At 45.1% G+C, this 26,911-nt stretch overlaps 1 protein-coding gene across 1 annotated transcript; it reads right to left on the bottom strand.

Moving 5' to 3' along the window:
• Positions 1 to 8,518: 8,518 nt before the first annotated feature.
• WDR24 (WD repeat domain 24) lies at positions 8,519 to 26,343 on the bottom strand. The gene is made up of 10 exons (XM_081966084.1): positions 26,141 to 26,343; positions 23,439 to 23,971; positions 22,181 to 22,358; positions 19,120 to 19,801; positions 16,842 to 16,957; positions 15,962 to 16,083; positions 13,573 to 13,677; positions 12,430 to 12,767; positions 11,640 to 11,824; positions 8,519 to 9,468 (listed from the first exon to the last, which is right to left on the bottom strand). Exons 2-10 carry the CDS (start codon positions 23,917 to 23,919, stop codon positions 9,300 to 9,302), a joined length of 2,376 nt encoding a protein of 791 aa, XP_081822210.1. The 5' UTR covers positions 23,920 to 23,971; positions 26,141 to 26,343; the 3' UTR covers positions 8,519 to 9,299.
• Positions 26,344 to 26,911: the final 568 nt, after the last annotated feature.

Genomic DNA, 26,911 nt, shown 5'->3' with positions numbered 1-26,911 from the left:
GGGGATTCTGGGAATTGAAGTCCAGAAGTCTTAAAGTTGTTAAGTTTGGAGACTCCTGGCTTAATGAAATCCCTCCAGCTTGCTTGCTTATTTGTTTGTTTACTTGTTTAAAATAACTTTTACTGTCACTTTTTTTCCTGTGAACACACTGCACAGATTTTTTAAAAATGAAATTCTGCTCCCGGCTCTCAAAAGAAAAATAAACATAAAGGTAAAAGGTTCTCCTTGCGCATATGTGCTAGTCCTTCCTGACTCTAGGGGGCGGTGCTCATCTCCGTTTCAAAGCTGGGGAGCCAGCGCTATCCGAAGACGTCTCCGTGGTCATGTGGCCGGCATGACTCAATGCTAACAGCGCACGGAATGCTGTTCCTTTCCCACCAAAGCTGGTTCCTATTTTTCTACTTGCATTTTTTACATGCTTTCGAACTGCTAGGTTGGCAGAAGCTGGGACAAGTAAGGGGAGCTCACTCCGTTACGTGGCGCTAGGGATCCGAACCGCCGAACTGCCAACCTTTCTGATCGACAAGCTCAGTGTCTTAGCCACTGAGCAACCGCGTCCCTCTGTTTAAAATAAGATAATCATTATTGTCAGGTTTTTCTGTGAACACAGTACTGAGATTCTGATGCCTGCTCTCAAAAAGAAAAAGAAATGCATAACCGTAAAAATAAATATATAGCCCTAATGAGAAATATAGAAACCATAAACATAAAGATGTAACCATATATTTATTGTATGCATCACACCTTTATTTTATTTTTATGCGTAACACAAGGCAGCAAACATATCCAACAGACTTCCCGTCTCCTATTTTTCTCCACAATCACCACCCTGTGAGGTGAGAGAATGACTGGCCCAAAGAAGCAATGGATGGAAACTAACCAAGGAGAGAAGCGATGGTGGAACTAGAACTCACGGTCTCCTGCTTTCTAAGCTATTCACCTAACCACTAAACTGGCTTTCCAACTGGTTCGCCGCTTTCCGTACCGTCTCTCTTATATGTTTGAGACATTGAAAGCTGTTAGTGGCCTGCTTCAAAAACGAATTCCCCAAATTTGCTTTGGATGTTAGTCTTTCTCTCTCTGTCTCCCTACTATTTAATTAAGGAGCTTGACACACAGAGATTTAACTTTGGATCAATTTGGGTTCCAAAGTCTATTAAAAGCTTCTTTCCTGGTTGTATTAAATCCATAGTAACAGTTTAACTTAGTGCCATGTGTATTTATTTCCTACTGTTTAAATTGTTTTTCTGTCTTATTGTATGTAGTGCCATATGTAGATGTAGAAATCATACATACATACATACACACACACACACACACACACACACACACACACACACACGGTAAAGGTTCCCCTCGTACATATGTGCTAGTCATTCCCGACTCTAGGGGGCGGTGCTCATTTCTGTTTCAAAGCCAAAGAGCCAGCGCTGTCTGAAGATGTCTCCGTGGTCATGTGGCCGGCATGACTAAACACCGAAGGCGCATGGAACGCTGTTACCTTCCCACCAAAGGTGATCCCTATTTTTCTACTTGCATTTTTTACATGCTTTCGAACTGCAAGGTTGGCAGAAGCTGGGACAAGTAACGGGAGCTCACTCTGTTACATGCCGCTTGGGATTCGAACCACAGAACTGCTGACCTTTCTGATCGACAAACTCAGCATCTTAGCCACTGAGCCACCGCGTCCCCCGCATACATACATACATACATACTTTCCTTAATAAATCAACGAAGTAGTAGAATGTTTGTGATTCATTAGTTTAACTGGGTTTTCATCTTGTTTTAGGACTTACCTGGAAAGCAGGACACATTGCATTTATAAGGAAGTATTGGACATTCAAAAGGGTTTGCAAACTTTTAAGCACCACAGATGATTTCTCAGCTGGAAGTAGATGGTCTCCTTCTGCTGAAATGCCTTAATCGCTATACCCCATTTAAGTTATTTTTGGGGTGCCAGTGTATTCTCTTCTAGAAGAGAGGAGCAACCTATTTTCCAAAGCACCCAAAGGCAGGACAAGAAGCAATGGATGGAAACTAATCAAGGAGGGAAGCAACCTGGAACTAAGGAGAAATTTCCTGACAGTTAGAAAAAAATCATCAGTGGAACAACTTGCCTCCAGAGGTTGTGGGTACTGCAACATTGGAGGTTTTTGAGAAGAGATAGGACAACCATTTGTCTGAAATGGTATAGGGTTTTCTGCTTGAGCAGGGGGTTGGACTAGAAGACCTCAAAGGTCCCTTCCAACTCTGTTATTCTGTAGAGGGATGGAAGCAAAGACATTTCTGGCTTGATCTCACAATATCCTAAAATCATTTCAATGGAATCCATTTTATCCCTGAAAAAAAGCAAAACACTTAAGCAAAATTCAAACTCCATCTGCCCTTTTGTATAGCACTTTCCCCAAATGTGATGCTCTCCAAACGTTTTCTAATTGTAATGTATACTCGTATCTGGAGGGTGCCAAATGTGGAGAAAACCGCTCTAAATTCTCCATTCTTGCTTTTCTGTGACCCTATATCATGCATTTTTTTCTTTACAGCAGTATGGAACACCTCCTAAGCCACACACTGTACAAATGTTGGAGGGTTAAAAGCTACCTTTTTCATTTTAGAATGTCACTTAATCTGAGAAGGCAAATAATACCCTTTTTTAAAAAAAGATTTGCTATCTGTGGTTTTTTATTTTATTTAAAAAGATGAGTTATTTCAAAGGAAGCTAAAGACTCTTCATCAGAAAGGTAGCTATGGAGAGCCCCAATCACCCAGGTCACGGTTGTCCCAAAACTGTTTTTTTTCCTTTGAATGTGTTTAAACCCTTCTCTTCCAAGAAGCTTAGAATTCAAGAAGCTTTTTGGATAGCGAAACATTATCAAAGGGGGAAAAACAGGTACAGTATAGGTGGCACCTTGATCAATAGTAGTAATTGTGAGAGGGATCTTGAAGTCCTAGTGGACGACCATTTAAATATGAGCCAGCCGTGTGCAGCAGCTGCCAAAAAAGCCAACACAGTTCTAGGCTGCATCAACAGAGGGATAGAATCAAGATCACGTGAAGGGTTAATACCACTTTATAAGGCCTTGGTAAGGCCACACTTGGAATACTGCATTCAGTTCTGGTCGCCACGATGTAAAAAAGATGTGGAGACTCTAGAAAGAGTGCAGAGAAGAGCAACAAAGATGATTAGGGGACTGGAGACTAAAACATATGAAGAACGGTTGCAGGAACTGGGTATGTTTAGCTTAAGAGAAAGAAGGACTAGGGGAGACATGATAGCATTATTCCAATATCTCAGAGGTTGCCACAAAGAAGAGGGAGTCAAACTATTCTCCAAGGCACCTGAAGGCAGGAAAAGAAGCAATGGGTGGAAACTAATCAAGGAGAGAAGCAACTGAGGAGAAATTTAGTGACAGTGAGAACAATTCATCAGTGGAACAGCTTGCCTCCAGAAGTTGTGAATGCTCCAACACTGGAAGTCTTTAAGAAGATGTTGGATAGCCGTTTGTCTGAAGTGGTGTAGAGTTTCCTGCCTAGGCAGGGGGTTGGACTAGAAGACCTCCAAGGTCCCTTCCAACTCTGCTATTGTATTGTTTTATAATGCTTTGATAAACAAACAAACCAAGAAAGTCCAGTTGCCCTTTAGAAAACACACCTCCACAAAGACCCTTATGATTAGAATTGCTCCTTCTCCTACAACCGGGGGCCAAAAGGTGTATTTATATGCTGCTTGTCTGGCCAGGGGCCACCAAAGGTAGCTACGATCATTACACTGTGCAGATAAGAGAATCCACCATCCAACTGATGGGGGGGGGGGGGATCTTGGCTGGTTGCTTACATCCCTTTCAAGAGATGGGGAGCACTGACCGAAAATAAGAGCTGCAGCTACAGAGTATGTTCTTATGAGCATTGAATTCACACCCGTTGACTTTGATAATGACGTCACACAGCTTCCCTTCCAGCCGAAGTTCGTTGAAGACCGTACAAGCCATCGCACTCATCTTCCGCTCCATGTGGCGATAGGAGTACCCCGCCGAAGCAGAGGTATCATCCATTCTTTCAAAGTGTGTGGGGGGGGGAGGCAGCGGGAAATGCTGCCAGGCCTTCCACTTAACCCTCCTCTTGGGGAAAAAAAAGGGTGTGATTGGCCCAGGGGTTCCAGAACCCCCTCCCATAATGAGACCCTTGACATGACCAAGTTCTAGAACTCCAGCTGCCCTCCGAAGCTAGCGGAGGGCAGCCTTGCCTTCGCAAGAAGGGAGATGGTGGCGTTGGGCATCTTCAGCGCTCCTCAATGTCCGTGGAGATGCTCAAGCATCCAGATCACGGTTGGAGGGGACTGGAGGCTAAAACATCTGAAGAAGGATTGCTGGAATTGGGTATGTCTAGTTTAATGGAAAGAAGGAGTAGGGGAGACGTGATAGCAGCCTTCCAATATCTCAGGGGTTGCCACAAAGAAGAGGGAGTCAAACTATTCTCCAAGGCACCTGAGGGCAGAACAAGAAGCAATGGGTGGAAACTAATCAAGGAGAGAAGCAACTTAGAACTAAGGAGGAACTTCCTGACAGTTAGAACAATTAACCTGTGGAACAACTTGCCTCCAGGAGCTGTGAGTGCCCCAACACTGGAGGTTTTTAAGAAGAGATTGGTCAACCATTTGTCTGAAATGGCACAGGGTTTTCTGCTTGAGACTAGAAGATCTCCAAGGTCCCTTCCAATCCTGTTATTCTGTTCGGTTATTCTGTTAGATTAAGTATCTTGTACAGCTGCCATGCTTGGGGGAGTTTATGTATGTCTTAACCCCAAGAAATTCTAATTGATGGCCACAAGATCAGGTGTCTGGAGGCTAAATCATACGATGAATAGGTAAGGGAACTAGGCATCTTTAGTCTAATGAAGAAAAAGCTCAGTGGAGCCATGATAGCTGTCTACCAGTACTTGGGGAGGAGTGTTACAAAAAAGAGGGGTTCAATTTATTCTCCATACCATTTAAAGACAGGACAAGAAGCAATGGGTGGAAATTAATCAAGGAGAGAAGCAACTTGGAACTAAGGAGAAATTTCCTGACATTGAGAACAATTCACCAGTGGAACAACTTCCCTCCAGGAGTTGTGAGCGCTTCAACACACAAGTTTTCAAAAAGAGTTTGGACAACCAGTTGTTGGGAATAATACAGGGTTTCCCGCCTGAGCAGAAAGTTGGACTAGAAGATCTCCAAGGTCCCTTCCAACTCTGTTATGGTTGCCCCCAAAGGTGCTTTTTCCAAAAGGCAAATAGACGTCCTTGGCTTGTTTTTCCTTGAAAACGTTTCGCTTCTCTTCCAAGAAGTTTTTTTCAGTTCTCAAGTGTTCCTCATTCCCACACCATGCTTCGTTGGACATGGCCCACCTCTCCTTAGAGGACAGCTTGAGGGCACAGTGCATTTTTTCCAGGAGTACTGAAATGGTTTAAAAGAACTGGTGCTGGAAAACCAGTAGGGTTCAGCCTCGACACCCAAATGTTTACAGCAGGAGTGTCCAAACTTGGCAACTTTTAAGACTTGTGGACTTCAACTCCCAGAATTCCCCAGCCAGCTGGCTGGGGAATTCTGGGAGTTGAAGTCCACAAGTCTTAAAGTTGCCAAGTTTGGACACCCAAATGTTTACAGATAGAATGTTTGAAGTTCAGGATTGGTGTGGGGGTCCCTGATGCTCTCTGAGCTTGGTGGTTTTCTCACAGACATTTCAGGACCCAACTAGGTAACATCATCAGTGCTAGAAGGGAGTGGGGTTTACAGAGTAGAGGAGAAAGAGAATGGGAAGAGAAGGAAGACTCATCTTTCATTATAAACCATCATACAATCTTGGATGGGTTCCTGGGAGAGGCGGGGAGAGATAGTTCTGAAGATACATTGGGAATGAGTGAAGACCACCGTTTTAGATGCAGAAGGTTCCAAGTGAAGTGAAATTTTCCACTCAAGTGGAATGTACTTAAAACTGTTGAGTTCTTGGTGGTTTTCTTGCAGACATTTCATTACCCAACTAGGTAACATCATTGGCGCTAGATGGGAGTGGGGTGTGTGGAATGGAGGAGGACTGTGGGGTTTTTTGGTATTTTTCTGAGCTTGGTTTGTTTTCTTGAAGACATTTCTTTACCTAACTAAGTAATATCATCAGTGCTAGAAGGGAGTGGAGTTTGCTCTTTTTAAAAATATACTAATTATATATTGGTGGTTCCCGTTGTTTGGATTGGTAAGTCCCTTGATTGGGGTATGAATTGTATCACTTGCTTACAATCAGGCAAACAACAAGGAACTACCAACAGAAACAACGAGTAGTAAACAACAGTCTAACCAACAATTTTGGGAGGGAGTTTGTGTTTTAAATGTTTTGAATAAAAATAATCACACACAGGATTTTCCAATTATAAGCTGAATCTCAACCAAATTTTCATGATGCTACTTCAGTCTCAATGATGAAGCATTTAAATGTAAAAGGTAAAGCTTCCCCTCGCACATATGTGCTAGTCGTTCCCGACTCTAGGGGGCGGTGCTCATCTCCATTTCAAAGCCGAAGAGCCAGCGCTGTCCGAAGACATCTCCGTGGTCAAGTGGCCGGAAGGACTAAATGCTGAAGGTGCACAGAGCACTGTTACCTTCCTACCAAAGGTGGTTCCTATTTTTCTACTTGCATTTTTATGTGCTTTCGAACTGCTAGGTTGGCAGAAGCTGGGACAAGTAACGAGCTCACTCCGTTACGCGGCGCTAGGGATTCGAACCGCTGAACTGCCAACCTTTCTGATCGACAAGCTCAGCGTCTTAGCCACCATGTTCCTTACATAAACATACCTATATTTTAATGGCTGATATTACTCCATTTTCTTTTTTCACTGAGTCTTTTGAATTTAAATATTTCATTGTTGCATTTTCTTATACGTTCCCCAGGCAAGGTTTTCTTTAAAGTGATATAACGGCTACAGACTAAAATCCTAAGTAAGTCGATCTCCGTAACAGAAGCTAAAAATCAGGTTAGATCGGTTCATAAAAATTGCTGTTCCATAGCAATGTTACCATTTTAGGAAGAAAAAAAAAAGACCAGGAAAATGGTCATAATGTGTATAGGAAGGGCTTGATTAAAGAATTCATAGAATAGTGATAGACCCTAACATAAGAAGAGTTGGAAGAGACCTTGGAGGTCTTCTAGTCCACCCCTCTACTCAAGCAGGAAATCCTATACTATTTCAGACAAATGATTGTCGTTTCTTCTTAAAAACCTCCATTGGCGCACACACAACCTCTGAAGGCAAGCTGTTTCATTAATTGTTCTCAGGAATAAAAGAATAAGAGAGCTGGAAGGGACTTTGGAGGTCTTCTAGTCCAGCCCACTGCTCAAGCAGGAGACCCTATACAAAAGGCAGTTGGAGTTTGAACTTAAATATCTTGTTTCTTTAGGGAAAAAAGGGATCCCATTGAAATGATTTTAGGATACTCTTGAGATCTAGCCAGAAATTTGTTTGCTTCCATCCCTCTACAGAATAACAGAGTTGGAAGGGACCTTGGAGGTCTTCTAGTCCAACCCGCTGCTCAAGCAGGAGACCCTACACCATTCCAGAGACGTAGTTGTCCAGTTTCTTCTTAAAAACCTCCAGTGATGAAGCACCCACAACTTCTGAAGGCAAGCCGTTCCACTGATTAATTGTTCTGTTAGGAAATTTCTCCTTAATTCAAGGTTGCTTCTCTCCTTGATTAATTTCCACCCATTGTTTCTTGTCTTGCCTTGCCTTCTAGTGCTGTAGTAGGAGTAGCTTTTCCTACATCTTTTAAAAGTTTTTTTAAAAAAACCTTCATAACATATGCACACAATTCACTGCCCTTGTGGTATGTATGTATCACCTAAGAAATAATTGAGGGCTTTGATGGAGAAGACTCCTGCGAGTCCTTTGGACTGCAAGATGATCCAACTGGTCAGTCCTAGAGGAGATCAACCCTGACTGCTCTTTAGAAGGCCAGATCCTGAAGAGGAAACTCAGACTTTGGCCACCTAATGAGAAGGAAGGACTCCCTGGAGAAGAGCCTCATGCTGGGAAAGACTGAGGGCAAAAGAAGAAGGGGACGGCAGCGAAGGAGGTGGCTGGATGGAGTCACCAAAGCAGCAGGTGTGAACTTAAATGGACTCCAGAGGATGGTAGAGGACAGGAAGGCCTGGAGGAGTATTGTCCATGGGTCCGCGATGGGTCGCACAGAACTTCACAACTATATATCACTCAATGATGTTGAAACTGGGCACCGCATAGAAATATCCGTACACTGGAATGCACAGCTGTCTCTTACATCTTCGGCTGGTTTCCACTGTCAGGTCCCAGGTCTTATGACTCAAAAGCAGAAAAATTTATTTAAAAGACAAGATGCGGGTATGAAACTGAAGGAGGAAACTATGCAAAAGTAATTTTTGGGGAGGAGAGAGCCTCAATCCTGTTCGGTAGCTGGCCAGTTATTTAGAAGCCTCGATACAGAAAGTTTTGCAAACGCAGACGAGAAAAGAGATACGTTTCACCTTGTTTTATTCGGTATTTAAAATAAAAAAAAACACTGCCTGAAACTTTCTGGAGCCACCCTGGCTAATGAAGCAGGGGTTGTATAGAACAATGATGGGGAATTTTTCCGGCACAGAGTGCCCAAACCAGAACACGCGTGCATGCGCAGATGTCGGGGCACCAGAAATCCAGCTGGCCGGTGCACATGCCAGGCAGCTGGTCTTCAGGTTTCCAGTACGAGCATGCGCGCTGGCCAGCCGATCTTCACGGGGGCCAGAGCATTGGAAACCCGAAGACAAACTGGCCAGCTCGCATATGCCTGTTTTTGGGTCATTTTTTTAGCCGTTTTCAGGCTGTTTTGGGGCCATTTTTGGTGGTGTTTTACGGCGCTTGCAAAGACCAGTGCTCTGGAAATCAGAAGAGCAGCTGGCGACGGTGTGCATGCCCACAGAGAAGGCTCTGCGTGCCACCTCTGGCACGCGTGCCATAGATTCGCCATCATACGTAGAGAACAAACTGCCTCCACAGCAAGACATTAGAAGAAAATGCTTGTTTTTTTTTTTCCCTAGCAGAATCTCCTGGTTCCCCCCCCTCCCCTCCCCAGGAAGCAGAAAAACCACGACCCATCTTGCAAGTGCCCACCTGGTGGAGAGGTTTCACGGCAACTATCTAGATCAGCAACCACGGTGACTGTCTCTCCCCCTTCCCCACCCACCCCCGCCCCAAGTGAGGTCCTCAGTTCCAGGCAGCCCCCCCCCCCCCCGGCGGACATTCTGGACGTCCTCTTAAATTCAGGTGTATTCGCAAAGGTGGCCGCATCCTGTAGGACAATGGGAGCTGGTTTCCAGCCATTTCATGATATGCTGCAGGTGGCCCCCGTGACTGCAGCCCTGGCACCACACGAAGAGGCCCTTGACCACGTGGTGGCACACGGCGCACATGCTGGCACACTGCCGGCACCTGAAAGAGACCAGAAAAGAGAACAGCAGCTGAAGGAGACAGGTGGGGCTGCAGGGGAAGAGCAGAGCCTCCAGCAACGGAGAGAGCTCAATCTTCAGCTAGGAAGCTCAGCCTGTTCCTTGACTCTCTCTCTCTCTCTCTCTCTCCCCCCTCCCTTCCTCCCTCCCTCCCAGTCGTGGGTGGAATCCTGATTCAGTTAATTTCTCTCTCTCTCTCTCTCCCTCTCTCTCTTTCTCTCCCTCCCTCCCTCCCAGTCGTGGGTGGAATCCTGATTCAGCTAATTTTCTCTTTCTTCTCTGTTTTTCTCTCTGTCTCTCTTTCTCCCTCTCCCAGTCGTGGGTAGAATCCTGATTCAGTTAATTTTCTCTGTCTCGCTCTTTCTGTTTGTTTATTGTCTGTCTGCCTGTCTGTCCGTCTCTGTCTGTCTGTCTGTCTGTCTGTCTATCTATCTATCATCTATCTATCTATCATCTATCTATCTATCATATCTCAAATGTATCGTCTATCATCTCTAATATATATCTATCTATCATCTATCTATCTATCTATCTATCTATCTATCTATCTATCTATCTATCTATCATCTCTCTATCTATCCATCCATCATCCATCCATCCATCCATCCATCCATCTCTCTTTATCTCTCTCTCTCTCTCTCTTTCCTCAGCCTTGACTATTTCGCAAGCTTTGGGGAACGAACAGGACAAATATGGGTAGTCCTGAACCTATGGCCACAATCGAACCCAAAATTTCTGTTGTTAAGTGAGACATTTGTGAAGTTCTGCTTCATTTTACGACCTTTCTTGCCACAGTTCTCAAGTGAGTGGTTGCAGTTCACACGGTTGTGAAGTGAACCTGACTTCCCTGTTGGCGTTGCTTGTCAGAAGGTCGCAAAAGGGGATCGCGGGACCTTGGGATGCTGCAACGGTCATAAATACGAGCCGGTTGCCAAGTCTCTGAATTTGGATCATGTGATCATGGGGATGACTGCAACAGGTCCTCCCGAGCTCCGTTTTAGCTGACAGAGGCATCCCAGGCCGGTCCTTCGCTCTTTCCAGGGTGGTCCTGTGGGCCTCGAGTTTGACCCTCTGGATCTTTTGAATTCCGCTGACCCTTATTTAATGCCAATTTAATACTGAACTTTAGTTGATCAGATTCTTGTATAAAGTTAAAGGTAAATGTTCCTCTCGCACATATGCGCTAGTTGTTCCTGACTCTAGGGGGCGGTGCTCATCTCCGTTTCAAAGCCGAAGAGCGAGCACTGTCCAAAGACATCTCCATGGTCATTTGGCCAGCATGACTAAACGCCGAAGGAGCACGGAACGCTGTTCCCTTCCCACCAAAGGTGGTCCCTATTTTTCTACTTACATTTTTTACCTGCTTTCGAACTGTTAGGTTGGCAGAAGCTGGGACAAGTAACGGGAGCTCACTCCGTTACAGGGCGCTAGGGATTCGAACCGCTGAACTGCCAACCTTTCTGATCGACAAGCTCAGCGTCTTAGCCCCTGAGCCACCACGTTCCTTACATAAACATACCTATATTTTAATGGTTGATATTGCTCCATTTTCTTTTTTCACTGAGTCTTTTGAATTTAAATATTTCATTGTTGCATTTTCTTATACGTTCCCCAGGCAAGGTTTTCTTTAAAGTGATATAATGGCTACAGACTAAAATCCTAAGTAAGTCGATCTCCGTAACGTAAGCTAAAAATCAGGTTAGATCAGTTCATAAAAATTGCTGTTCCATAGTGGTCCCTATTTTTCTACTTGCATTTTTTTTACGTGCTTTCGAACGGCTAGGTTGGCAGAAGCTGGGACAAGTCACGGGAGCTCACTCCGTTACGCGGTGCTAGGGATTCGAACTGCCAAACTGTTGACAAGCTCAACATCTTAGCCCCTGAGCCCCCACCTCCCCTTGGATATGATTCTTGTATACAGAGCAATACATCTTCTACACTGCAACTTAATGGACGGTCCTGTATCTATGAGCCTGACACCTTCGCTGAAAGGTGGAAGTCCCCTTCTGCCTTCAGGTTATGAGGAAACTCCCCAGGCTAAGCTTGGTACATCACAAAGAAGTGAGATTATTACGGGTTGCCTAACTGTTTAACATTGCTCTCCTTTCTTGCTTTCAACAAGAAGGATGCTGCGTGTTAGCGGGAGCTTCTCACCGGTCACAGATCCATCCCTTGTTGCTCATCGGCCGCTTGCAGTTGCTGCAGTTGATGTGCAGGGTAGTGGAGGCCTGATTGAGGCAGTGGACGGCCCTGCAGGTGCTCAGTTTGATCACTTCGTTGGAGATGTTCCACAGCTGGAACCGCTGCAGCAAGTCAATGTACGACATGTACCACTGTTCCTGGGAGAGAGAAAGGACGACGACATCATTGTTCTGAGCGAGGCTTCCCGAGAGCATGAAGCAAACTCCTTGTCCTGACAAAAACCCCTTTTATTAATTGACTGTGAATTCTGCTCATTCACATCCAGCAAAGTCTTTCCAGGGAGGATTTACAATCACAGACCTTCTCTGGCTTGGAGAGCTGCCAGTCGGATCTCTGCAAAACTTGGCAAGGAGTCTCGGAGAGTCACGAACCAATGAAGTGAACTAATGGTCTCCTGCAAACTCCACTCCCCTTTCGCTCCTTTTATTTCCTCTGGGAGGGGCCATTCATCGTCCACCTGTGGCCTTACTCCCAAGTCGACCCCTGTTCCTTAGCTGTTCCCTTCGTCTGGCAACTCTGCGCATGCACACTGGGAACAGGTTCTGCCTCACTGATCTCTGACTCCGGAGGCAGCTGATAACTGTCAGATGGGCCTGGTCCCATCTCTGCTTCTGACACAGAGCCCTCATCAGAGCCTTCCCCAGACTCCGGGACTGGCCTAGGTTCCTCCCCAACCTCCTCACTGTCTGACTCTGCTGTCAGCCATGCTGGCTGCTGGTGGGCCGCAACAGGCTTGAGGTACCTGTGTTTGGTCATCAATCCCCTTCTTGATACGATCCCCCAGTACAATCAGGATCGACACGGCCATCTGGACATCTCCCTGCTCGGCGTAGAAAAGCAGCATGTCATGGACAATCGGGTTGAAGAAATCAGCCGGCAGGCGATTGTCGTAGAGGGAGTGGGAAATGGAAATGAGGGAGAACGACTCCACAGGGGTGAGAGACACGGTCTCCGCCTCGTTGCCACTGACGTGGGGCGAGTCGGCTTTATCCTGCAGATGGTCCAGGGCAGAGGGGTTGTCTACGATCTCGTGGCGTAAAGGAAAGGCTTCCTGGGGAAGGGTATACTCTTGTTCTTCGGCTGCAGGAAGACACAGAACCGTGAAGGAGAAAGCAAGCAGACCTAAATCCCTCCGTCCTCTCCTCCTCCTATATGACGTTATATTATGCAGATTACTAGCCAATAAACCCCTCCCCTCTATTTCTTTATAGGGGGGAAATGTCTGGACCAAACGTAATTTCTGATGTTGGATTTCCCCCCTTACCAGAAGGAGCCCCCTTGTGGAGCACTGTGAATCTGCTACCATGGTAACTCCACTGCGCTGTACAGTAGAAGCCATTTTGAGGCACAACAGGCTGTATCTTAACAGAACACACCCCCTGAGGGGTTTTAGAGGTGTCTTACCCCTACAATATTTGTTTCCAGAGAGTAAGTCATCTGTGTACCAAGTTTGGTTGCTCAAGGTGTTCCAGAGTTACGCTGGAACACACACACATACACACTCACACAGCTGTTTTTATATAGATAGATAAGACTAATTGGTTTCACATTGTCATCTTTTGTTTGTCTCCTAGCCGCTCTGCCCTTTGTAGTTCTCACCGAGCACTGGATAATGAACAAAAGGGAATGAATGTTTTGATTGACGTTCAACGGAGAGAAAGGGATTAGAAGGGAGTAAGCAGGCACACAACAGAGAGCACACATCGGAAGCAATGCACTGGCACCCAGCAGCCGTGAGCATGCTTGATATAAACCGCCTTGTATCCCTCACGGTGTGCCTGCTTACTCTCTTGCAATCCCTTCTTCTCTAATCTCTCCGCTCTGCAAAGGGAGGGAAAAAAAGAAAAACAACAGATCAGGCATGAAGAGTAGGACGGGCACTCACTGGGAGGATTCTCGTGGTCCATCATGTACAGATCATCTTCATCGGCTTCCACATCGCCCAGGAGATAATCGGCAGGAACGTCACTTCCTTCTGTCTCCTCGTTCTCTGGACATCCAGGGAAAAGAGAAAAGAAAAAGACACTTACAAGAAGAGTCATAGAGTTGGATGATGAAGCTGTTTTGGCCAGAGTTCAGCTTCCGGTTCATTGCAGGAGCTTAGATTAAGGCACCTCTGATCAATAGGGTCAGTCTAGGCCAGGGGTCAGCAACCCGTGGCTCTGGAGCCGCAAGTGGCTCTTTCCTCCCTCTGCTGCGGCTCTCTGTGGCTCAAACTACGCATCCCTACCGCCAATGTGTGATACCTGCTGGCACGTGATTGATTTGAGCTTTTCGACCCCCGGTAGGCCAACCATGGATACCTCCAAGAAAATAAACGTTTCAGAAGAAAACAGAACTTCAACTATATAGGTCAGTTCTGTGGCTGCTCAGGAAATCGTCAGGCACGGAAGCGCTTTGTGGCTCCCGGTGTTTTCTTTTCTGTGGGAAACGGGTCCAAATGGTTCTTTTGTGTGTTTAAGGTTGCCGATCCCTGGTTTAGGCACCACTTGAACAAAAGCAACGAAGAGAAGTTCACTCCTATCTCCAATGGTTGCTATTGCACCACTTGGCTACTTAACGAGATTCAATCAGAATCTGCCTTTATCTAGCATGGATCTATTGTTCCGTGTCCTAAACACAAAAAGGAGATTGTACTTTCTTTTAGGAATGTTGGATAGAGGAAAGATCTGTGTTGGGAGTATACTCCTAGTGTTGGGCAGGCAATATCTATCTATGTACAATGACAAAAGGTTGCTGTTACTTTAAATGAGTGGATGTACTTAACAGATATAATTAGCTTTGCTATAAGAGGAAGTCAGGAGAGCTCCTTCTCCCTCTCTGCTTGTCCTATGATTGATGACTTGGTGACTGGAACGTGAACTGCGACTGTAAGCAATTGTTTTTTCTATTGAATTGTGTTTGGACTAATATCTACTATCACTGCTTGTGAAGCAACTTTAGTAGTAAAGCTACTTAATTTTACTAGCAGTGTCTGTGACTCGATTCACGTGTTTCTACTAGCAACGTTTTCCTCTCCGGCTGCACATTCCGCTGTGCTACTCTCTGTCTCCCAACGGAGATACCCCCTAACAAGGAAATTCCTCTTTGGGTATTGAATGAATGGTGTCAGACAGACAGTTGGGCAGCATTATGTTGGTGACCGTTTGAAGTTACAGTGGCATCTGTTTCTTGCCCATGCAACCATCTCAGCATCTCCGTGTCACGGGATAAAAATTCAGGTGCTTGGCAACCAGCATGTACCGTATTTTTTGGAGTATAAGACGCACCAAGGTTTTGAAGAGGCAAATAAAAAAAAAAGTTTTTGCAGTCTGCAAACCTCCCCAAAACGGCCCGTTTTTTGCGAAAATGGACCCGTTCCCCCCAAATTTTTTTTTGGCATGAATACCCTTTAGGAGGCTTGCAGAGTGCTCCTGGGGGGATGGGGCGCCCGTTGTTTGCTCATTTCTGCCCTCCCCCAGCCCCCAGGAGCTCTCTGAAAGCCTCCTAAAAGCTCTGCACGGCCATTTTGGTGAAGGGGCGGGGTTTCGAGAGGCAAAAAAAATGCTGTATTCAGTGTATAAGACGCACCCAGATTTTCAGCCTGTTTTGAGGGAAAAAGGTGCGTCTTATACTCCGCAAAATACGGTATTTACAATAGTTGGGATTGGTTGACGGCCGTTGGTGATCCTCCCAGCCAGTTTCCAACATGCAAAGTCAATGGGGAAAGCTGGATTTGCTTAGTGATCATACGAGTCACTTAATAAATGCAGTGGTTCACTCAACAACTGGCTCACTTAGCAACCACCTTACTTGGCATCAGAAATTCTGGTCCCAATTGTGGACTTAAGTCAAGGATTGTCAGTATTCTGCTTCCACGGATATCTTTTGCCTTATAGCCACTTCCCTTGCAAAGGTAAAGGTAAAGGTTCCCCTTGCACATACGTGCTAGTCGTTCCCGACTCTAGGGGGCAGTGCTCATCTCCGTTTCAAGCCGAAGAGCCAGCGCTGTCCAAAGACGTCTCTGTGGTCATGTAGCCGGCATGACTAAACGGCCAAAGCGCACGGAACGCTGTTCCCTTCCCACCAAAGGTGGTTCCTATTTTTCTACTTGCATTTTTTACATCCTTTCAAACTAGGTTGGCAGAAGCTGGGGCAAGTAACGGGAGCTCACTCTGTTATGCGGCGCTAGGGATTCGAACTGCCAAACTGCTGATCTTTCTGATCAACAAGCTCAGCATCTTAGCCCCTGTGCCACCGCGTCCCTACTTCCCTGGTAACAGCTGTCTGCTCACCGTCGTTATTGATGAGAGTTGAAGTGGAATCCATGAGAATGACTTCAGGACGATTGTCCCCCTTGGTCCTCTCTAGCCGTGACTCCGTCCCTATTCCAGAGGGAATATCTTTCAAGTTAAAGCTGGGAGAGAAGCAGAAAATGCTGAATAGGCCACAGTAATATTTTCTATCCCTTTCTTCTCTTATGTCTGCAATGCTTTCAAATTTGGCTAAGTGTGATTGTTTCTAATCCTGAATTTGTCACCAGCTGAGCTCTCTGTCAGGCCTGCAGCCGTCTTTTCTTTTGGATCTCAGGCCTGCAACACTTTCTATTATTCTACTATGCCATTTCTATTGTGGGAAAATGGGAGCGGGGGATTGTACGGAGTTAGATGCGATGTAGCCATAACAATATTCTTTCTAGAAAGCCAAGGTCATCCTTTGTCTTTGCACCTCTGCATCTGACTGGAATTGGATGGGTGGAAACTGCCAGCATGGCAGTGGGAGACTGGACCATGGGATGGGACTTGTGGGTGTGGGGGCAAGATCTTGAACTTTCAACTGGGGGGGGGGGGAAATCCAGGAAGCTTTCAGATTTGGGTTTTCCCAGATGTGCCAACATGGCTCTCTTCATCAATTGGAACTTTGAGCAATACTTTGCCTTGGACCCTGATTTAATTTTTGGATGCTATTTGGAATCCAGACACTATCTTTATTTATTTAACTTCATCTCTTTATTTTTCTTTGTTCCTATCTCTGCGATTCTGTCGTTTTCTAATTTTAATGTTTTAACCATTTGTAAGCCGCCCAGAATGAGTTGGGAGTTGGTCAGCCTATATAGGTAGCCCTCCACTTACAGCAGTTCACAACACAGTCCCCCCCTCCCCCCTTTCTCTTTACCTGTTCATGAGAGGAAGGCTGGAGCTGCTTTTTCCCAGGCTGTGGTTGAGGTTTGTGGCAGGGACGGTGTTGGGGCTTGAATAAATAATCCGGAGCATTGTCCAAGTCTGAGCAACCTGGAGAAAAAGAACAGGAAAAAAAGGTAAGAAACCACCGGCTAAGCCTGTCAATGGAAGGACTGTAAGCCAACCCTCCAGCAGAGTCTCTCTCTCTCTCGACTTCAGCCGCTTTTTCAGATGTGTGGATTTTAATACCCGAGCTGGCTAGGGAATTCTGGGAGTTGAAGTCCATCTATGTGGAGTGGAGTGGAATAGAATATGGAAATAGAGAATAAGAATAGAATAGAATATGGAAATAGAGAACAGGAATAGGAATAAGAATAGAATAGAATAGAATATGGAAATAGAGAATAGGAATAGGAATAGAATATTGAAATAGAGAATAAGAATGGAATAGAATATGGAAATAGAGAACAGGAATAGGAATAAGAATAGAATAGAATATGGAAATAGAGAATAAGAATAGAATAGAATGTGGAAATAGAGAATAGGAATAGGAATAAGAATAGAATAGAATATGGAAATAGCGAATAAGAATAGAATAGAATATGGAAATAGAGAACAGGACTAGAATAGGAACAGAATAGAATAGAATATGGCATTAATTCAGAATAGAATAGGATAGGAATAGAATAGGAATACAATAGAATAGAATATGGAATTAATATAGAATAGGATAGGAATAGGAATAGAATAGAATTAGAATAAAATTAGAATAGAATATGGAAAGGGAATGGAAATGAAATAACTTTATTGGCCAACTGTGATTGGACACACAAGGAATTTGTTTCCGGTACAGAAGTTCTCAGTGTACACACACACACACACACCACCAACAACAACAACAACAAAGTGATAGGTCATAGATCATAAAGCACAGTTGCAATCATTAATCATAAGATACAAACAACAAGTGCTAAATCATAAGACACCAATCAGGAGTAGATAGTAGGAAAGATGAGAAGGTGAGAAAAGATGAGAAATGAGAAGGGTAACAGCAATGCAGCTCTACTACACGTGTAAATATCTTTAGGCCTAAGACAGTCCTGTGGGAATTAGGTGTTCGGCAAAGAGATGGCACAAGGGAGAAAACGACCTTTGTGTCTAGTTGTTTTGGCATGCAATGCCCTATAGCAGTGTCCTAAGGGGAGGGGTTGAAACAGTTTGTCTCCAGGATGTGAGGGGTCTGTAGATATTTCCTCTTTCTGGTTGGTGCATTAAGCCGATCCTCAATGGTAGGAAGGCTGGTTGCAATAATTTTTTCTGCTGTCCTAACTATCCGTTGAAATCTGTACCAAGGTTGGGAAACACCACCCTAAGAGGAACGAGTCCTAAACGGAAACATATTTCAAGAAGAGATTGGCCTGCCATCTGTCAGAAAGAACAGATAACAGAGTTGGAAGGGGCCTTGGAGGTCTTCTAGTCCAACCCTCTCCTCAGGCAGGAAACCCTACACCACTTCAGACAAATGATTATCCAATCGTTTCTCTTTAGGAGCCGTGATGGCACAGGGGTTAGAATGAAGTACTGTAGGCCACTTCGGCTGACTGCCAGCAGTTCAGCTGCTTGATTTTCACCGGCTCAAGGTTGACTCGGCCTTCCATCTTTCCAAGGTGGGTAAAATGAGGACCCAGATTGTTGGGGGGCAAGAGGCTGACTCTGTAAAACCGCTTAGAGGGGGCTTAAAGCACGGTAAAGTGGTATATAAGTCTACGTGCTATTGCTATTAAAAACCTCCAGTGTTGGAGCATTCACAACCTCTGGAGGCAACTTCTGTTCCACTGATGAATTGTTTTCACTGTCAGGAAATTTCTCCTCAGTTCTAAGTTGCTTCTCTCCTTGATTAGTTTCCACCCATTGCTTCTTTTCCTCCCCTCAGGTGCCTTGGAGAATAGTTTGACTCCCTCTTTGTGGCAGCCCCTGAGATATTGGAAGACTGCTATCATGTCTCCCCTAGTCCTTCTTTCTCTTAAGCTAGACATACCCAGTTCCTGCAACCATTCTTCATATGTTTTAGTCTCCAGTCCCCTAATCCTCTTTGTTGCTCTTCTCTGCACTATTTCTAAAGTCTCAACATCTTTTTTTACACCGTGGCAACAAAAATGGCGTAGAGTCTCCTGCTTGAGCGGGGTACGGGGGGGGGGGGAGTGTTGGACTAGATGACCTCCAAGGTCCCTTCCCACTCTGTTAATCGGTTACAGGAAGAGATGCCACTTTACCTGGTTGCGCTTCAGCTCTTTGGCTACTTTGGCGTTGTGGTCGCACAGCTCGGCCAGCGGCCGCCCCGTCAGCAGGTACTGCTTGGCAGTCCGCACAAACCAATCCATGCTGCTGGCGTCGCAGCCCGCGTCGGCCTCGAAGACGCTGAGGGCGCTGGAGGAGGAGATGAACTCGAACTGCTCGGCGGGGTCCAGCTTCCGCTTGAAGAAGATGGGATGGCGGCGGTCGCCCAGGTAGGGCTTCCGGTTCGAGTCGGCAGAGATGAGGCTCTCCTTGGCCGCGAAAGCCAGGTCTCCGAAGAGGCTGTAGCACAGGCCCTCCGGGTTGGCCCGCTCGATGGGCTGGCTGGCGTCCTTGAAGATGTGCTGGTAAAGAGTGCTGTCCTTGGATCCCGAGAGGAGGAAGTAAGGGTCGTGCAGGTGCCGCCACACGACCCCGGTCGTGACGTCTTTGTGCTCCTCGAACATGGCGGAGGGGATGAAGGGCCGCCGGATGTCCCAGACGTAGATGTTGTGGTCGACCATCATCGAGCAGGTGGCGATGTGGTGCTTGCATTCGGGCCTCCACTTGACCCGGGCTACCGAGGCTATCGTTTGCACGCAGTAGATCTCTTTGGCCCGGTTGGTGCTCATGTCCCAGACTTTTACCATCTTATCTCGGCCGCCCGTGGCCAGCCAGCCTCTAGCGGAAGGGAAACGCCAAGAATGGATGAGACTGATTAAAAAATACGGTTCAAGAGACATTGCGTGGAACTAAAAGGTGTTGGACGCTCTTTGAACCGTTACCAAAGGTTTCCCTCGGGTTCCCTACTCTCAAGGGGATGTTTATGGTGGCCATCCCCTCCGCCAGGCGGATATCTGAGCTACAGGCATTGTCTACCAGGGATGATTTATATATATATATATATATTTCACCATGACAGGGTGGTTTTAAGGCTGGACCCCTCCTTCATACCCAAGCTATGCTCTTGCTTCCATAGATCTCAGGAATTGATTTTGCCTAATTTCTGTCCGGATCCTTCTCATCCTTTAGAGAAAAAAATGGCACACTTGGATGCTCTGGGGATTTATCTCAAAAGAACTTTGTCGACTAGAAAGACTGAAGCATTATTTGTTTCTTTCCAGCCGGGATCCCTGGGGAATAAGGTAACATCTACTGCCATAGGCAGATGAGATGGTTGTCAGCCTGTATTGCTACCGCTTACCAAGGATATATAATATGGAGCACAGGAAAAGTAAAAATGCTCCTTTTGAGGATCACACTCGCTACTTAAAAGCAGTTGAAAGCACAATATAAGACCCTTCTAAAAGAAAAGAAAAGAGCGGCTCTGAAGGAGTCTTGGCATAAACTACTGTATTTCTCAGAGTATACGATGGACCAAGGTTTTGAAGAGGCAAATTTTTTTAAAAAAGTTTTTGCACTCTGCAAATCTCCCCAAAACGGGCCCGTTCCCCCCCCCCCCAAAAGGCACGGATATCCTTTAGGAGGCTTGCAGAGTGCCCGGAGGGGAGGGGGTGGACCAAAAACGAGCAAAAAATGGCCTGTTTTTTGCAAAAACAAGGCCGTTTTTTGTAAAAAAAAAAAAAAAAAAAGGGCATGGATAACTTCTAGGAAGCTTATAGAGTGCTCCTGGGGGCTGGGGAGGGGGGGGTATAAAATTGAGCAAAAAACAGGCTGTTTTCTGCTCATTTCTGCCCTCCCCAGCCCCCAGGAGCTCTCTAAAAGCTTCCTAGAGGCTATGCATGGCCATTTTGGTGAAGGGGGCGGGGGTTTTGGAGGCAAAATAATGCTGTATTCAGTGTATAAGACGCACCAAGATTTTCAGCCTCTTTTTTGAGGGAAAAAGGTGCGTCTTATACTCTGAAAAATATGGTAATTACGTCAGTCAGGACAAAAAATACATCCCTTTTTTGGTACAATTGGGGAAACCTCCCCTACCCCTAACTAATCAGGTACCGATTTGCGCCTGGGAAGAATATTTTAGGGAGCTTTATACAGACCCTGACTATATAACCAAGGAGAGCCCAATTAGTTTGGACCAAACTCCTTACTGGCCCCCCGTTACAGCAGAAGAGATATCCCGGTTGGTCGGAGCCCTAAAGGCTAATAAGGCACCTGGTGCTGATACTATCCTGCCAGAAATAATCAAAAAGAACGCCAGTTGGTGGGCTCCACTTTTAGCATCTCTGTTTACATTTATAGATAAAACAGGCCATAAGCCAAGAAATTGGGGACTAGCAATTATCATACCAATGTATAAAAAAAAGGTCATAGAAATGACCCAGGCAATTATAGACCCATTAGTCTTCTGAGCATTATTAGTAAACTGTATGCCAAACACCTAAACTATAAACCATCAACAACCTACGGCAGAAATTCTAATCCCGATCACGGTTGCTAAGTCGAGGACGACCAGCAAGCTGTCCGAAAGGGCAAAATGATGCTTAAAATACGAAGGGCAACGTGACTCCCAAACAGAAACGCTTTGCAGAGAAATTGCGCAAGGTGGAAGGGAACTGAAGAAGCTTCTGTTGGACAGGCTCACAACAGAGCTCAAAGACAAAGAGGAATCAGAGTACTACTTAGTGTGGGGCTTATGGTGTGATTGGCTAGAGGAAAGAGCGGGGGGAAAAACAGGACAGTAACGAAGAGAAGAAGAAAGTTCAAGAAACTACAAAACATGCAAAACCGCAGAATCAATAAGATTGATTCAATAACAAGATAGATTGCAGATGAAGTAAGAAATATGAGAGGATCAAATGTATATAGTAAGTACGAAATAAGATTTGCAAAATATGTATATACATATGGATATAGTTATGTAAGATATATGTATTGATAAAGGAAACACAATGGATAAGGTAAAAGATGTAAAATGTGCTGCAAAAACGATACGATTGCATAAATAAAATAAAAAACTTTAAGAAAAGAAGAAGATGATGCTGCTGAAAGCAGAATCCTAGATGGCTCTGTCAGAAGGTGCTAGAAAACAAGGCAGGCACAGAAAAGCATCCGATACAGAAAAGATAGACAGACAGACAGAGACAGACGTGTTTATACCTGTCCTCTGGATGCCAATCACAACAGAACACGGGTCCGTTGTGGGCCGTGAACATCCTCTCGTAGCGGTCCGGCCGGCGAATATCCCACAGTTGGACGTTGCCGTTTTCAAAGGTGGCAGCAAAGGTGAAGTAGTCGCGGATACTAAACTGGACGTCGCGCACGCTTTCCGACTGGCCTGAAGGAGGCAGAGACCACATTGGGTTGATCTTCTACCTTCAGGGCTGTTCAAACTTGGCAACTTTTAAGACTTGGGGACTTCAACCCCCACAATCCTCCAGTCAAGTCATGCCTGGTCTTAAAAGTTGCCAAAATTTGGAGAGTCTCGTTTCTACCTGGTAAACCATCCAGGTGACGCTTGCCCCTCTGAAAACAGGTTCTGTTCCCCCGTCTGGTGCTGCTCCAAATGTGTTACGACTCCAATGCCTTATAATCTCTTAGCCAGCCTGGGTGCTGGGGATTATGGGAAGCGAAGCCTCCTCGTGACAAGGTCATTCTCTAATTTCCAAAAGGACGTATTTTTTGCACAAAATAGGAAATGGTGAAATTATGATATGTGGATTGGATCATTAGTAATACTGATAAACTACCATATTTTTCGGATTATAAGATGCACCGGAGTATAAGACGCACCAATATTTTGAAGAGGCAAATTAGAAAAAAAAGTCTTTGCACTCTGCAGACCTCTCAAAAATGGCCCGTTTTTTCACGAAAATGGACCCACTTTTTTAAAAAAGGGCATGAATAGCCTTTAGGAGGCTTGTAGAGTGCTCCTGGGGGTGGGGTGGGGTCAAAAATGAGCAAAAGAAATAGCATGAATAGCCTTTAGGAGGCTTATAGAGTGTTGCTGGGGGTTGGGAAGGGAGGCAAAACTGAGCAAAAAAAGGCCCATTTTTTGCCCATTTCTGCCCTCCCCAGCACCCAAGAGCACTCTGAAAGCCTCCTAAAGGCTATGCACGGCCATTTTCGTGAAGGGGGCAGGGTTTTGGGAGGCTAAAAATGCTGTATTCAGTATCTAAGACGCACTCAGATTTTCACCCTCTTTTGGGGGGGAAAAGATGAGTCTTATACTCCGAAAAATACGGTAATCATTGCACCCAGAGAGATAAACATCTGCCGCTGTCTCCTGATTGCAAGAGGAGAAGTCCACCTCTAGACCACCGCGCTGCTCCTTTACTGTCCTTCTAGCGTAGGATTATTCCACCTTATCCTAATCTACTCATGAGGAAGTCAGCGATTCCCAAATATGGATCCTTACCTGAGAAAGTGCTGACCGAGTCCTTTTTCCGTAGGTCGAAGCATTTCATGTAGCCATCCTGAGACCCGCTGAGGAGCATATAGACCTCCGTCGGGTGAAAGCACACCTTGTTCACGGTTCGCTTGTGCTCCATGAAAAGCTGGTCCTGTTTGTTCCGAGAGGGCTTGCCCAGGTTCCACGTCACCACCACCCCGTTCGTGGCGGCGGTGGCCAGCAAATTCTCGTCCATCTGGTGCCACACCACGTCGGCACAGCTGAAGTTCAGAGAGGGCTTGCGGCCGACACGCAGGTTGAGTTTTTCCACAAACTGGTCCTCTTCGATGGAGTAGATCTTGAAAATGTTGCGCCCGGCCACCACCACCTGAGCAGCGTCCCGGCACACACTGATGGCATTAGAAGGGGCGTCCAGGTGGCAGCACATGGTCCGTCCCGTGATCGTGTTGCCACCAAGAGCCGTGGTCACCCTGGCCATTTTCTCCATGGCGCCCTACAAATATCCCAAGTCTTGTCTAAAACAGGAGCAGCTGAAAAGACTAAACAACACCGCAATATTAAAATCAGTCTGCGACAAACGGCAACTCAACACTTCGTACGGGTAGTCCTTGATGTATGATTTGAGACCCACATTTATGTTGCCAAGCAAGGCAGTTGTTTTTAAGTGAGTTTTGCCCAATTTTACCACCTTTTTTTAAACCGTATGTTAAGTGAATCACCGTTGTTAAGAGAATCATGTGATTCTGAAGCAAACCTGGCTTCCCTCATTGACTCTGCTTGTCGGAAGCCGGCTGGGAAGGTTAATAACGTTGATCACATGACCCTGGGACATTGCAACCGTCGCAAGTACATGCCAGTTGCCAAGTGTTTGCATTTTGAACAGGTCACCAGGAGGAGGATGCAATGGTCATAAGCATGGAAACCGATCATGAATTACCTTTTTTTCAGTGCTGTTGTAACTTCAAATGGACATTAAACAAATGGTTTCAAGTCAAGGATCACCTGTATGCCACTCAACTATTTCCAATAAAGCTATGCAATGAAAAGGAATGGGGAGGGGGGGGGGAAGGAAATCCCTCAAACCATTAATTATCTTTTTTTTAAAAAAGTGTATAAAAGCAAAAATTAAGAGCAGAAAATTGCTTTTTGTTGCTGCGGTTACAACAGAATAGAATAGAATACAAGAGAACAGAATTAGAATTAGAAATAGAATAGAAATAGGAATAGGAATAGAATAGGAGTTAGAGTTTAGAATAGAATAGAATAGAATAGAATAGAATAGAATAGAATACAAGAGAACAGAATTAGAATTAGAAATAGAATAGAATAGAAATAGAAATAGGAATAGAAATAGAATAGGAGTTAGAGTTTAGAATAGAATAGAATAGAAGAGAAGAGAACAGAATTAGAATTAGAAATAGAATAGAAAAGAAATAGGAATAGAAATAGAATAGGAGTTAGAGTTTAGATTAGAATAGAATACAAGAGAACAGAATTAGAATTAGAAATAGAATAGAAATAGAAAAGAAATAGAAATAGGAATAGAAATAGAATAGGAGTTAGAGTTTAGAATAGAATAGAATACAAGAGAACAGAATTAGAATTAGAAATAGAATAGAAAAGAAATAGGAATAGAAATAGAATAGGAGTTAGAGTTTAGAATAGAATAGAATGGAATAGAATAGAATAGAACTCTTTATTGGCCAAGTGTGATTGGACACACAAGGAATTTATCTTTGGTGCATATGCTCTCAGTGTACCTAAAAGAAAAGATACATTCATCAAGAATCATACTGTACAACCCTTAATGATAGTCAGAGGGTACAAATAAGCAATCAAATTGTATTAGGAAACAATCAATATAAATCGTAAGGATACAAGCAACAAAGTTAGAGTCATACAGTCATAAGTGGGAGGAGATGGGTGATAGGAACAATAAGATTAATAGTAATAGTAATGCAGACTTAATACACAGTTTGACAGTGCTGAGAACTGAATCCTATATAAACTCTTTTTGTATGGGATTTTTGGGGGGGCTATGAAGGGCACCAAACATTTGGGATGCCAATGGTCTTCCCAATCTAGTATTTTATAAATTTATTCATTAGATTTTCATCCCACGTTTCTGAACTTTATAAGTAACTCAAGGTGGCAACCCTAACCTAATCCTCCTTCCTCCTATTCTCCCCACAAACAACCCTGTGAGGTAGGTTGAGCTGATGAGAGAGAATGACATACAAACTCGTTTGGCTGTCTAAATAAAAAGGGAAATAACAAATAATAAGCTGGTTAAAATGCATGTGTGCAGATGTGTGTGTTTTCTTATACACTCGTGTCTGCCTAAAAAAAAAGAGAAAATAACCACCAATATTGCTGCTGGCTAAAAGGCAAGGGCGGAAATACGGGCGATTTTGATGTGCAAATCCGTGGATCGGTCCAAAAGGAAAACAAATATATATATATTTATTTTAAGCACATTTTAAATAAATGAAGGCTGGTTGCTATGACGACGTGCTTATGCGCATGCTCGAGTGTCCTTTCCTACATAAAGGCACGTGCGGGGCCGCTCTAGCAAACAAGGGGTTTCCGAGGGCGGAAATGAGGGGCTGGGAGGGAGAGAGTACTTCCGGTCCCGGGTTTCAAGGCAACAACCCTCGCAACTCAGTTCCAGCCACGTTTCCCTCGAGGCGACCTTCTCGCTTCCTCACCTCAAACGACGGTCTCCACTGGTCTTCCACACTGGAGCAGGGCCGAAGCGGTGGGGCCGCCTCGCCGCGGGGCAGTCACACTTCCTTCCGGCCGGCCCAACTCGGGCCAAGGCTCGCCCGCCATCTTGGATTACCCGTCACGCCTTTCGGGGCTTGAGAAGCCGGAGGCCGTTATTCCCCGGCCGCTTTCCCTTCTTCTCCTCCTGCCCCCCTCCCCTCTGGAATCGTGACGTAGGGAGGTTGTAGAAAAGGGTGGAGCATACCATCGCAGAACCCGAGGCGGGGGTGGCGGCGGCGGTATTTCTCTATTTGCGTTGGTTTGTTTCGTAGAAACCTGGTTGGAATGGCCTTTCTTCTTGCAAGGCTCCAGTAGAAAGCTAGCAGTGCAGCACCAGTTATCACAAACATTTTATTTTATTTATATTTTTGTACTTCTTTATTTTATTTTTATTTTGTTTTTACTTTGTTTTATTTCATTGCTTTTATTATTTTTAGTATTATTTTTATTTTAGTATTTTATTTTTTATTGATTAAATTTACATAGCTGCCCATCTCAGGCTTGTGACCCCGGGCAGTACCTATAACGCAATTGCCCAACAATAATGATGCAATTAGAGGACGGTGGCTAAGATGCTGAGCTTGTTGATCAGAAAGGTTGGCAGTTCGGGGGGTTCGAATCCCTAGAGCTGTGTAACGGAGTGAGCTTCCGTGACTTGTCCCAGCTTCTGCCAACCTAGCAGTTCGAAAGCACATAAAAATGCAAGTAGAAAA

This window comes from Natrix helvetica (genome assembly GCF_964273705.1).
Source record: "Natrix helvetica genome assembly, chromosome: 13".
Classification (NCBI taxonomy): Eukaryota; Metazoa; Chordata; class Lepidosauria; order Squamata; family Natricidae; genus Natrix; species Natrix helvetica.
This window is presented reverse-complemented; position numbering and strand designations above follow the sequence as displayed.